General features: G+C 43.3%; 1 protein-coding gene across 2 annotated transcripts in view; it reads left to right on the forward strand.

Moving 5' to 3' along the window:
- ARFGEF3 (ARFGEF family member 3) overlaps positions 1-13,061 on the forward strand; it is a gene marked incomplete at its 3' end in the record, with an annotated part of 71,763 nt that overhangs the window by 23,442 nt on the left and 35,260 nt on the right. For both annotated transcript variants that reach the window (XM_081855227.1, XM_081855228.1), the window contains exons 5-6: positions 10,310-10,378; positions 11,358-11,480. In XM_081855227.1, coding sequence (XP_081711353.1) covers positions 10,310-10,378; positions 11,358-11,480 — 192 coding nt within the window. The remainder of the gene's footprint in view (positions 1-10,309; positions 10,379-11,357; positions 11,481-13,061) is intronic.

The raw sequence follows: 13,061 nt of genomic DNA on the forward strand, positions 1-13,061 counted from the left end.
TTTGCTCAGGAATTCTAAGAAACTATACCAAAAATAAAGTAATGCAATTTTGAAATCAGTGGTTAAAATCAGTGTATTTTGAAAGGTCCGGTTCACCATCTTGATTTCAAATGGCATCCAGTTGTACCCACATTTATGTCTGCTCCTTGGTCTTTGGAAATATCGTGCAAAATTTAGTTTTGATATCCTAAGAGATGTCCAAATGCCTAGTGAACAGACAAATAAACAACTTTCCACAATGTGTGATAGATAAGCTGCTATTTCACTAATGCACAGACTAGATGTCATTTCCTGATCACAAACTACCATATTTTTCCATGTATAAGACACCCCCATGTATAAGATGACCCCTCTTTTTTTGAACCCAAAATTAAGAAGTCGGGCCAGAGCCAGAGCCCAAACCAGAACCCGGGCCACCCACACAGAGTCCAAACCCAAGCCCAGGCCACACACACCAGAGTCAGAGCCACTGTGCATTCACCATCCATGAATAAGATGACCCCAATTTTTTACAGTGGTGCCTTGCAAGACGAAAAGAATCCGTTCCGCGAGTCTCTTCGTCTTGCGGTTTTTTTGTCTTGCGAAGCAAGCCCATTAGTGGCTTAGCACATTAGCGCTATTAGCGGCTTAGCGGATCAGCTGATAAGCAGCTTAGTGGCTTAGCGGATCAGCTGATAAGCGGTTCAGTGGATAAGCTGATAAGAGGCTTAGCGGATCAGCTGATAAGAGGCTTAGCGGATCAGCTGATAAGCGGCTTAGAAAAAGGGGAGGAAAAGGGGAAAAAAACCGCAGGAACTCGCAATACATTTTCGTCTTGCGAAGCAAGCCCATAGGAAATTTGTTTTGCGAAGCACCTCCAAAACAGAAAACCCTTTCGTCTAGTGGGTTTTCCGTCTTGCGAGGCTTTCGTCTTGCGGGCCACCACTGTACTTACATTTTAAAGCAGGCTTCCACAACCTCGGCCCTCCAGATGTTTTTGGCCTACAACTCCCATGATCCCTAGCTAGCAGGACAAGTGGTCACAGATGATGGGAATTGTAGTCTCAAAAACATCTGGAGGGCCAAGGTTGAGGAAGCCTGATTTAAAGCAAAAAAAATTGTCTTATACACAGAAAAAATACAGTACATTTAATAATGGAATCATGCACACCTAATAACTCTCCCATCCATCTCACGGATGAATTTCTCTGTTCTTCTCTCAATGATCTTTAATAGAATAAGGATTACATCAGCACTGGAACTGGTGAATTTTGTGAATGACCAATAACTCAGAGATATACTAGGGAACATTGACAGTCTTCTAAATGAGGTTGTCAACATTCTCTAGTGAATGTCTGACAAATGAGGGCATAGTAATGCTGACATTAGCACAGTACATCTGGGATTCTCACTATTCAGATGTGAATGGGAACATTTACCAAATTCCTAGCATACTTTGTAACAAATATACACTTTTACTTTCATATTTCACTTTTTGTCAAAGTCTCATTTCCTTTTATTACATCATGTTGCAGTGCAGAGTTAAAGGTCTGTCATGTTGGCTGCTAAGGAAAGGAGCTGCTTCAATACCCTGCATAGTGGAAGCATGTTCTCAATGGGGTTTCTGAGAGATTCTCAGTCTCCTGCATCTAATTCAGCCCAATCCAGATACTCTGTGTTCTTCCGAATGCCTGCCACAGGAAACTAGCAACACTTGTGTAGGTAGATCTACAAGTCACTTATATTAAGGTAAAGGTAAAGGGACCCCTGACCATTAGGTCCAGTTGTGACTGATTCTAGGGTTGCGGCGGTCATCTTGCTTTATTGGCCGAGGGAGCCAGCGTACAGCTTCCGGGTCATGTGGCCAGCATGACTAACCCACTTCTGACGAACCAGAGCAGCGCACGGAAACGCCGTTTACCTTCCCGCTGGAGCAGTACCTATTTATCTACTTGCACTTTGACGTGTTTTCGAACTGCTAGGTTGGCAGGAGCTGGGACCGAGCAACGGGAGCTCACCCCGTCATGGGGATTCGAACCGCCGACCTTCTGATCGACAAGTCCTAGGCTCTGTGGTTTAACCCACAGTGCCACCCGCGTCCCATTAGTTATATTAGCATTGCCAATTTTTTTAATGGAGCCCGAGATATTGCTTGACATGAAATAATTTAGCTTTCTCCCTTACTTCTATCTCCATGCTGATAAAAACCACTAAATTTCTGTGGTTCTGGTTGCAGACAGTGAAGGGGGGAAAAAAGTCATCCCTAAATGTGAACCTTTTAGCAGTGCAGGAGAAGATTACAGGAGGCACAGAGAGGTTACCTGCACTTTACAGGTAGATTTGAATGGAATATTGGGTGTCTTCTTTCACTGATAATAATAATAATAATAATAATTTATTATTTGTACCCCGCCCATCTGGCTGGGTTTCCCCAGCCACTCTGGGCGGCTTCCATAAAAACCAGAGATACACTAAAATATCACAGATTAAAAACTTCCCTGAACAGGGCTGCCTTAAGATGTCTTCTGAATGTCAGGTAGTTATTTATCGCTTTGACATCTGATGGGAGGGCGTTCCACAAGGCGGGTGCCACTACCGAGAAGGCCCTCTGCCTGGTTCCCTGTAGCTTTGCTTCTCGTAATGAGGGAACCGCCAGAAGGCCCTCGGCGCTGGACCTCAGCGTCCGGGCAGAACGATGGGGGTGGAGACGCTCCTTCAGGTATACTGGGCCGAGGCCGTTTAGGGCTTTAAAGGTCAACACCAGCACTTTGAATTGTGCTCGGAAACGTACTGGGAGCCAATGTAGGTCTTTCAAGACCGGTGTTATGTGATCTCGGCGGCTGCCCCCAGTCACCAGTCTAGCTGCCGCATTCTGGATTAGTTGTAGTTTCCGAGTCACCTTCAAAGGTAGCCCCACGTAGAGCGCATTGCAGTAGTCCAAGCGGGAGATAACTAGAGCATGCACCACTCTGGCGAGACAGTCCGCGGGCAGGTAGGGTCTCAGCCTGCGTACCAGGTGGAGTTGGTAGACAGCTGCCCTGGATACAGAATTGACCTGCGCCTCCATGGACAGCTGTGAGTCCAAAATGACTCCCAGGCTGCGCACCTGGTCCTTCAGGGGCACAGTTACCCCATTCAGGACCAGGGAGTCCTCCACACCAGCCCGCCCCCTGTCCCCCAAAAACAGTACTTCTGTCTTGTCAGGATTCAACCTCAATCCATTAGCCGCCATCCATCCTCCAACCGCCTCCAGGCACTCACACAGGACCTTCACCGCCTTCACTGGTTCTGATTTGAAAGAGAGGTAGAGCTGGGTATCATCTGCATATTGATGGACACCCAGTCCAAACCCCCTGATGATCTCTCCCAGCGGCTTCATATAGATGTTAAAAAGCATGGGGGAGAGGACGGAACCCTGAGGCACCCCACAAGTGAGGGCCCAGGGGTCTGAACACTCATCCCCCACCACCACTTTCTGAACACGGCCCAGGAGGAAGGAGCGAAACCACTGTATAACAGTGCCCCCAGCTCCCAGCCCCTCTAGACGGTCCAGAAGGATGTTATGGTCGATTGTATCAAAGGCCGCTGAGAGATCCAGCAGAACTAGGAAACAGCTCTCACCTTTGTCCCTAGCTCGCCGGAGATCATCAACCAGCGCGACCAAGGCAGTTTCAGTCCCATGATGAGGCCTGAATCCCGATTGGAAGGGATCCAAATGGTCCGCATCCTCCAGGCGTGCCTGGAGTTGTTCAGCAACCACGCGCTCAATCACCTTGCCCAAGAATGGAAGATTTGAGACTGGGCGATAGTTGGCCATACTGGCCGGGTCTAAAGATGGTTTTTTAAGAAGCGGTTTGATGACCGCCTCTTTCAGCGGATCTGGGAATGCTCCCTCACAGAGGGAAGCATTCACCACCCCGCAGAGCCCATCGCCCAGCCCTTCCCGGCTTGCTTTTATTAGCCAGGATGGGCAAGGATCCAGGAGACAGGTGGTTGGTTTCACGCGTCCAAGCAGCCTGTCCACATCCTCGGGGGTAATGGATTGAAATCGATTCCATGCAACTTGACCAGACAGAGCTCTAGCACTCTCCCGCCCCAGCCCTGCTCCCACGGTGGTGTCTAGCTCCTTCCGAATATGAGTGATTTTATCTGCAAAAAACTTTGCAAAATCGTTGCAGGAGATCTTGGGGTCTTTACAAAGCCCCGGTGGTAAAGGTGGTTCCGTTAAATTACGAACCACCTGAAAAAGTCTCCTGCTACTATTTTCTGCAGATGCAATAGAGGCGGTGAAGAAAGTCTTCTTCGCCGTCGCTATCGCCACTTGGTAGGCTCGACGTTGAGCTCTAACCTGTGTCCGGTCAGATTCGGAGTGAGTTTTTTGCCACCGACGCTCTAGCCGTCTCAGCGATTGTTTCATCGCCCTCAGCTCCGAAGAAAACCACGGAGCTGTCCGGGCTCCATGCAATCGGAGAGGGCGCTTCGGAGCCAGACAGTCGATAGCCCTGGTTAACTCCGCATTCCAGCGGGCCACCAGGGAATCAGCTGAAAGGCCATCAACATGGGATAAGGCATCCCCTACCACTCTCTGGAAACCATTTGGATCCATTAAGTGGCGGGGGCTAACAGCTGCATTCCTCAAACCCTAAGCTAGTGGCCTCCCAATGTTCTGGACTTCAACCTCTATCACTGGAGAGCTAAGCACTGGCCACGCAGCTGGGGACTGATGGGAGTTGTAGCCCAGTACATTTGCAGGGCACCCAGTAGGGGCAGACTGTCCTAGGAAATATGAAACTGTTGAGAGAGCTGCTGTGTGCTAAGAAAAGCGAGAGCTGGAAACAACTAATTAATCCCTGCTCAGCTAGTTCCCTGAACTACTGTCAGTAGTGACCTTTTCTAGTATTTATGAGGCTGTCCAACCCCCTTTACTGTTAATTAAAGTGATAAAGAACACCAGGATCGGTGGTATGAATATTTCTCACAATATTAATAGACTTTGATCCTTGTTTTTCACCCTGACTCTAGAAAAACTAATCTTCATAAATTTAGCAGGTCTGTGTGGTATGTCATGCAGGAATGGAAACAAACAGAAGCCTTTTGTGTTGCTAAAAGAACACACGTAGGAAGGGATTAAAGAAGGACTGTTGATATCTGTATTGCCACCTGTTCAGTTTAGTGTTTACCCAACTGAGTGGCGGAATATACTTATTCCCAGTGAGCATTTGTTTTTGTGGTGCTTCCTTTAGGGAACCTGCCACCTCCTTTTAATGAATAGTAAATATGTAACTTACCAAGCAGGAAACTGATGCTCTTGTTGTGGTCCCCCTTCCTCAGTCTTTCCATAGGTTCAATTTTGTGTGTGAAATAACAAGTGAGACCTGATCCTCCTAGGCTTGTTTACCTGGCTTGTTTAAGTCTCACTGAAACAAACTTCTAAGTGATTATGTGTAAGACTGAAGTCTAAAATTTATACATATTTGATATATTTTTAGTTACTCCCCTTGTATAGTTTTATTCTCACCTTGAGGTTACACTGACCTGTTGTATTAAACTGACCTGTTGTATTAAAAGTAGGCTTTTAGGCAATATCAGATCATCCTGTTCATAGAGTATGAGTGGTGGTAAATAGAGCAATCTATTAAGGTTGAACTTTTCTGGATTGTATCCAATGGTGGCTTTGCAGAAGCTGAATTCTACTTGCAGAAGGTGAGACACTTGGTTTTTCCCCAATTCCTCCACCACCAATGTTTAATGTTAAGAAACAATTATAAAAGAGGCTCACAGATGGCAATCCTGTATATACTTACTTGAAAAAAACACACCCTTTCCCCCCCCTGCTTTCTATAGTTCCTACATTCCTTGTATTGTCGTAACTCTGAATGCCAAATCTACTACCAGAGCCATTAAAGAACTCTGTTAAATGATTCTCCTTGTTTCATTATGTTGTTGCATATCAGCTGACTTTTTAGTTGGAGTTTTCTGCCTTAGCACAGCAAATTAATGAAGGCTTTATTTAGAGAATGTACAACATATCACATACTTGGTTATTCCACTCCTGATATAAGACTTTGCCCGGACGTCTGAAGCATTGATCACTCTGAATAATAGTTTCTAGTGGCAGCAGAACCTTTTTACAGTTCCACTGATTAATGGGAAACCACTATGTTCATCATCTTCATAATTAAACATGCCATGCTTATACAACACATCCAGAATTATGAATGTGTTTGCCCTTGTTTTGTTCATGGGGCACACAAAAAAATCACTTGAACCAGACTATTGGGTTTTATTTCAACAATCGGAGACAACAATAACTAACTTTTATTGTCTCCCAGACTCTGGTCAGTATTATTTAGGTTATTTATTTATCTGCAAAAAGCTCAATGGAAGCAGTCTATTGAGGCTTACAGAAAACATGAAAATGGGCAGATAGCTGAAATATTCCATGTTGTACTCTAAACAATGAGCAACACATTGGCTAATAATATTCTGACAATATTTTTATAACACTATACTGTTTCAAAATTCGTTCTGGAGGTCCGTTCTTAACCTGAAACTGTTCTTAACCTGAGGTAGCACTTTAGGCAATGGGGCCTCCAGCTGCCACCGCACGATTTCTGTTCTTATCCTGAAGCAAAGTTCTTAACCTGAGGTACTATTTCTGGGTTAGCGGAGTCTGTAACCTGAAGCGCCTGTAACCCGAGGTACCACTAAATTGTTCCATTTTAAAGTTATGCTTCATTATAACTTTTTGTATTGGATCAGATTATTACACGGTGTGTGTTCCTTGTTGCATATTTTGTTGCTGCAAACCGCCTTGTGCATAGTAACATAGTAATATGCCTGTATTAATAAAACACCATTGTTTCATGTTTGTTATACACAGAGCCTTGCCTGCATCTCTACTGGACATGGATTTTTTTTCTTGTTTTCTCTCCCTTCATTCTCAGCATATTTGATTGGAAGTGTTATTACATTTGGTTTATGAAGCTGCCATTAAACCCACCTCCCTCTTGAATGTGGGTAGTCTAGAGCACATGATTGGAGAAAAGCCCAAGCAGCTCTGTACACTTGCGTAGATGTGCACATCTGATGTGAGGGTCTGTTGCTTGCTAGCTGACTGTTTAATTTAGCAACATGGAATGCTTGTCACTTAGTGTGTAAGGGGTAATCATGCAAATAGATGTGGAGAAAAGATGATTGGGGAATTGGTGTTATAGCTGTGAAAGCTGCAAAATACCAATACACTTGTAGACTTTCAAGCAGTTATTTCTTCTATGAGATACGTGTGTGTGTGTGTGTGTGTGTGTGTGTGTGTGTGTGGCATGCTTCACAATAATATATAATAGACTGTTAGTCTCCCTTGCCCTTTCTGAATAATATCTCTTCTTTCCAGTGTAGTGAAGTACGGACAGATTTATAGGTATACAAAATACTCTGTAAAGACTTAACCTGAAATGTTTCTAAAACAACAGCCATGAGCTTTTAAAATTTGTGGGCTTAAAATTTGTGATACTTGAGAAGAAGAAGAAAGAATTTAATTGGGCTTCATGTTACTTCCTTTTTGTTAGGACTAGGAATTGGGGGGCGGGTTGCATTCATTTTATAAAGTTGTTTTTGTGCAATCCTGCAGGCTATAAACAAAAAAAGCACAGTGGAGTCTATAGGCCATACAGAAGTACTTTAAAAGGGACGCAGGTGGCACTGTGGTCTAAACCACTGAGCCTCTTGGGCTTGCTGATTGGAAGGTCGGCAGTTCGAATCCACACGATGGGGTGAGTTCCTGTTGATCTGTCCCAGCTCCTGCCAACCTAGCAGTTCAAAAGCACACCAATGCAAGTAGATAAATAGGTACAACTGCAGCGGGAAGGTAAACAGCATTTCCATGTGCTCTGGCACTCGTCACAGTCCTCCATGCACCAGAAGCGGTTTAGTCATGCTGGCCACATGACCCAGAAAGCTGTCTGTGGACCAATGCCAGTTCCCTTGGCCTGAAAGGCAAGATGAGCTCTGCACCCCATAGTCGCCTTTGACTGGACTTAACCATCCAAGGATCCTTTACCTTTTACCTTTTTTAACTTTACAAGGTTGCCTAACCCAGTTCTAGGACTACAATTCGCCAGCGTATCTGGGACGTAGAATTACAATGCCACATGAGCGAAATGATCAAACATCCAGCAATAAGGGACCATGGGAGAGGTTTCTCCCCAGCTAACTATTTGTCAGCTCTTCAGGTACCCAAATACAGACGGTCTTTTACCCTCGCCAGATTTAATGTTCTCCCTTCTGCCTTACTTCAGGGCAGATTTGAGGGTAAACCATACACAGCACGGGTCTGTCCTTGTGGCTCGTTGGAAGTTGAAACTGCTTCACATGTATTATTACGTTGTCGTTTTTATGAGGACATACGTTTGACTTTTATTACACCTGTTCTGCAAAAGTCTAGGAAAGAATTGGAATACCATAGTTTAAAACTACTGCTAGAGGACAAGAATCCCAAGACTACATTAAATGTAGCTAAATTTTGTGCGTCTGCAATCAATCGCAGCAACCAAACCCCCAAATGTTAATTACAGGGGGCACGATAACAATTAATTTTTAATTTTTATATTTAAATCCTTGTTATATTCATATTGTCCCTTGTATTTTTGATATTTTTTTATGATCTGTGATATTGTGTATGTTGACGCTGGTTTGTGACCGTATTAATAAATTCATTCATTCAACCCAGTTCTAGGGGAAGTGGTTTTCATTCTGATAAAGACGGCATAATCCATTGTTTCTTTTCCTTGTTGATCTGAAAAATCTCATCAGCATATTATCAGTTGTGTGGGCGGGCAACAAAGGAGCAAAGCAGTAGTTTTTTCAAGACAGAAAGCACTCTGGCTGTAATTAAAATCCACATCCTCATTATGGATCACTCATTAATGGAAACAGCATTCATCAGGGCATTTGCAAGAGGACAATCATCCTAATATTGTTTGCCTATTCAGTTAACATTACTACACATAGCAGGCTTTCTCTTTTTATAGGTGAAATTTCTGTTTCATGCTCTTCTTTCCATTTTGTCGAGCAATTTTGGTGCCCTCCTTAAACTGCTCTGAGTTAGAGACCTTGCTCCGGGCATATTGTCTTTTTGAAAAGCAATATTTGTATTACGCACAATATGGCTTTTTTTAGTTGGCACTAGTAATCTGGAATGAGATCCCTAAGGTGATCCTGCAGACAACGTTCTTATTGTGTTTTAGCTGCACATTTTAAACCTTTATAATTCTGAGTTTATTAATTGGTAACAAGAATATTTAACTTTCTACTGGCTCAGTTTCTATTTTTTTAGGCCTTCTCAGGCTTTCTTAAACCATTCAGTTTGTGTTAAGAGAGAGCAGAGAAATAATACCAACAGAGGCCACTGAAATCCTGTTTTATTAGAGGGAGTATTCTATTCTAGTCCTCTCTTCTGCAGATAATGTTTGGGTAGAATCCTTAAATTTCTGCTTGCCATTTTGCAGATACTTTCTTTAAATTTGCATATTACCACAGTTGAATAATATTTTAAAGCTTATGAAAAGACATTTACAGTATTTTGTACACTGTTACAGTTTGTACACGTTTTAATTGCTAGTCAATAATAGCTAGCACTTTTCCTGGTAACCACAAATTTCCTATTTCTCACAACCCAAGGGTTGTTAAAGTGTGTTAAAAGACATGTATGACCTGGTTTACTTTCAGGCTAACCTTCTCAGGGGCCACTGTAAAATCATCTTTCCACAAATCAGAGGCTAGATGGAGATGACCACAACCCAACATTCTGCGCCATCTCAGCTATGATTTGGCTTGCCCTAAGCTTGCTGAGAACTGTTGTAAAGCAGAATTCATACAATGAGTTTTGACAGAGGGTAGATGCCCCATTTTCAGATTTTTGGGTCATTGGCTTTGATACCAAAATAGACAGTTTCATGTGACATTGAACTTGTCTTATTACTCATGAATGAATGGAATCCAAGTCACTACATGTGATGATGGGTGGATATCCTTCAGAATATAAAGAGCTGGACATTATTTTTCCACCAGGTCAGACTGAGTAGTGACCCCCAGAAGGCACTCCTCCTTTATTCCTATACTCTCTTCTGGGCTACATAAATTAATTTGTGGGATCCTGCCTTGAGGAGAGGTTTGATTTGCCCCTGTGGTCTGTTTCTGCCTTGTGATTCTGTGATTAGCAAAGGTAGGACATGCGGTGGACTTGCTTCTCGGTGAACTTCATAGCCTTGACCAGGGTTTCAGGGCACCTTCCTACTAAAGCTCTTGCCCTCTGTTGTTCCTTTGATTGCAGGTCCTGCTCTGTATAACATACACTCCAACATTTGAGCTGAATGGGAGTTCGGTACTTAAGATTGCTGAGGTGAGTGCTCCTTCTTCACTGGAAGCCAAACTTGGACTATGTTAATAAAATAACATAGCAGTCTGCCACTAGAAGGTGCCTTTAGCAGCTAGGTCAGAGATAAATTACTCAAATGACAAGAGGACCAACTTATGCATGAATTGTGCATGAATTGAACCTAACTATCGATTGAATTTACACATTCTATTATTTTTTTTCAATGCTTTTTCAGTTCAGATTCAAATATGTAAAGATGGCATGATTCTAATTCATAAGACCAAATAATAAAAGAGGATTGGTGGGTAATTTTTTAAGCTGCTGTTAAACTAGGGGCTAGTTCCTACTAAAGTGTTAAGTCTGTGTTAGGGTCTGCGCAGCAATTCCTCTTGCCGTTTTGGTTTCTGGGATAGCAACATGAAGCCTCTTCAGGGCAGCGGGAAGAACGCTCCCCCTGCCCTGAAGAGGCTTCACGCAGCTATCCCAGAAGCCAGAACAGCAGCGATCCCTCTTGCTGTTCTGGCTTCTGGGATAGCTGTGCAGCCTGCCTTTTCTCTATAAGACGCACACACATTTCCCCTTACTTTTTAGGAAGGAAAAAGTGTGTCTTATAGAGCAAAAAATACACTGTATTAAAACTATCAGGTAACCAACCATTCAGACTGGAACCCTAGTAGTTTTCTTACTTGGAGAAATATTTTGGTATAAATGATACTATTTAGACTTGGGTGATTCAGAATTTAGACTGTCGTCAGAAATAGTTCTATGTCATTTAACTTTCATTTTTATTTATTAAATTTGTATACCACCCTTCATCTGAAGATCACAGGGTGGTTCACAACATAAAACAAAAATCACAAAAATGAAATACATAATAAAATGAAAACAAAACAAACCAACAACCACCCTCCTACTTCTACCAATTATAATTATGTTGGTAGTCTTATTTTATTACATCTATAATTACATTACTTCTGCTGTTCCTTTCTTCCTTCCCAACCAGGTGTGCATTGAAACCTATGTCTCCAGTTACCATCAGCGGAGTATTAATACAGCTGTGCGGGCAACTCTCAGCCAGATGTTGAGTGATTTGACTTTACAGTTACGGCAAAAACAAGAGAATCCAGTGAGTTCTATAGCAACAACAATAGGTTGTGATTTCCTGGCAATGCTACTTATGGCTTCATTCAGACAGCACTTTACAGTGGTGCCTTGCAAGACGAAATTAATTCGTTCCGCGAGTTGCTTCGTCTTGCGATTTTTTCGTCTTGCAGAGCGCGGATTCCCCGGGTATTAACGGCTTTAAGAAAAAGGAAGCAAACTCGCAAGACGTTTTCGTCTTGCGAAGCAAGACCATAGGAAATTCGTCTTGCGAAGCACCTCGAAAAACGGAAAACCCTTTCGTCTAGCGAGTTTTTCGTCTTGTGGGGCATTCGTCTTGCGGGGCACCACTGTATTCCCTTTTCCCAATGTTTCCTTCAGATTACAGAATCTTCGGGTTATGGCCACGGCAAACCCGGAAGTGTATACTTCCAGGTTTCACACACACACGTGCACAGAAGAGCACCTCCAGTTACGAAGTTTTCGGGATATGGCCGGGCCTCCGGAACAGATCCTGTTCGTAACCAGAGGTACCACTGCATCCATGTTGCAGACAGAAGCATATATTGGCCCTGAACATATCTTGGCTCCACCTCTCTTTCAAATCAGAACTAGTGAGGGCGATGAAGGTCCTGTGTGAGTGTCTGGAGGTGGATGGTTGGTTGGTTGGTTGGTTGGTTGGTTGGTGGATGGATGGTGGCTAACAGATTGAGGTTGAATCCTGACAAGACAGAAGTACTGTTCTTGGGGGATAGGGAGCGGGCAGGTGTGGGGGACTCCCTGATCCCGAACAGGGTAACTGTGCCCCTGAAAGACCAGGTGTGCAGCCCAGGAGTCATTCTGGACTCACAGTTGTCCAAAGGCGTATGTTACTTTCTTCAGCTTCATGTCTACATCCATTATTTCTTCAGGTTCTTGCTTTTCAGGGTATTATCTATTTTATCCCAATTACTGTGGTAATCCTGCACCTCTCTCTCCCCCCTCTCGTTCCATAGATTTTCAGCCCTGCTCATCTTCAGAGCCCTGCCCTGATTAGCTCATTCATGCCTCAGTTACTTGTCTCTTGTCTATTGCGCCTTTTCTTCAGTCAATATTTCTGTCAACCTGTCCCTCAGGTTTCTTCCCACGACCGTACTTGCTTTTGGTTTTCCATTCCCTTAGCTCTTTACAGTTTAGGACCTCTTCAGAGCCTACCTATTAATAACTTGGATTTGCATCGGTCATCTTATCTTATTCATAGCTGCCTTGAAGCTCCTATCAGAGGGGGGACCTACTGTGTTTCCTGAGCCGCTGTATTGATCATGAGCCAGAGGGCTGCAGCTAATTTTCATTTAAAGCAAATGATTGCGAAGCACCTCGAAAAACGGAAAACCCTTTCGTCTAGCGAGTTTTTCGTCTTTCGAGGCATTCGTCTTGCGGGGCACCACTGTATTCCCTTTTCCCAATGTTTCCTTACCTGATAATTTCCATGTTTTATATTATCTTTCTTTTTTTTTTTTTAAATATTTTTATTGGATTTTCAAAATTTTTTTAAACAAACACAAACATATATCATAAACACAAAACACAAAACAGAATATCTGTAGTTTCATACCCTTACAATCAT

Source organism: Podarcis erhardii, assembly GCF_964252035.2.
Source record: "Podarcis erhardii genome assembly, chromosome: 3".
In the NCBI taxonomy this organism is placed as follows: Eukaryota; Metazoa; Chordata; class Lepidosauria; order Squamata; family Lacertidae; genus Podarcis; species Podarcis erhardii.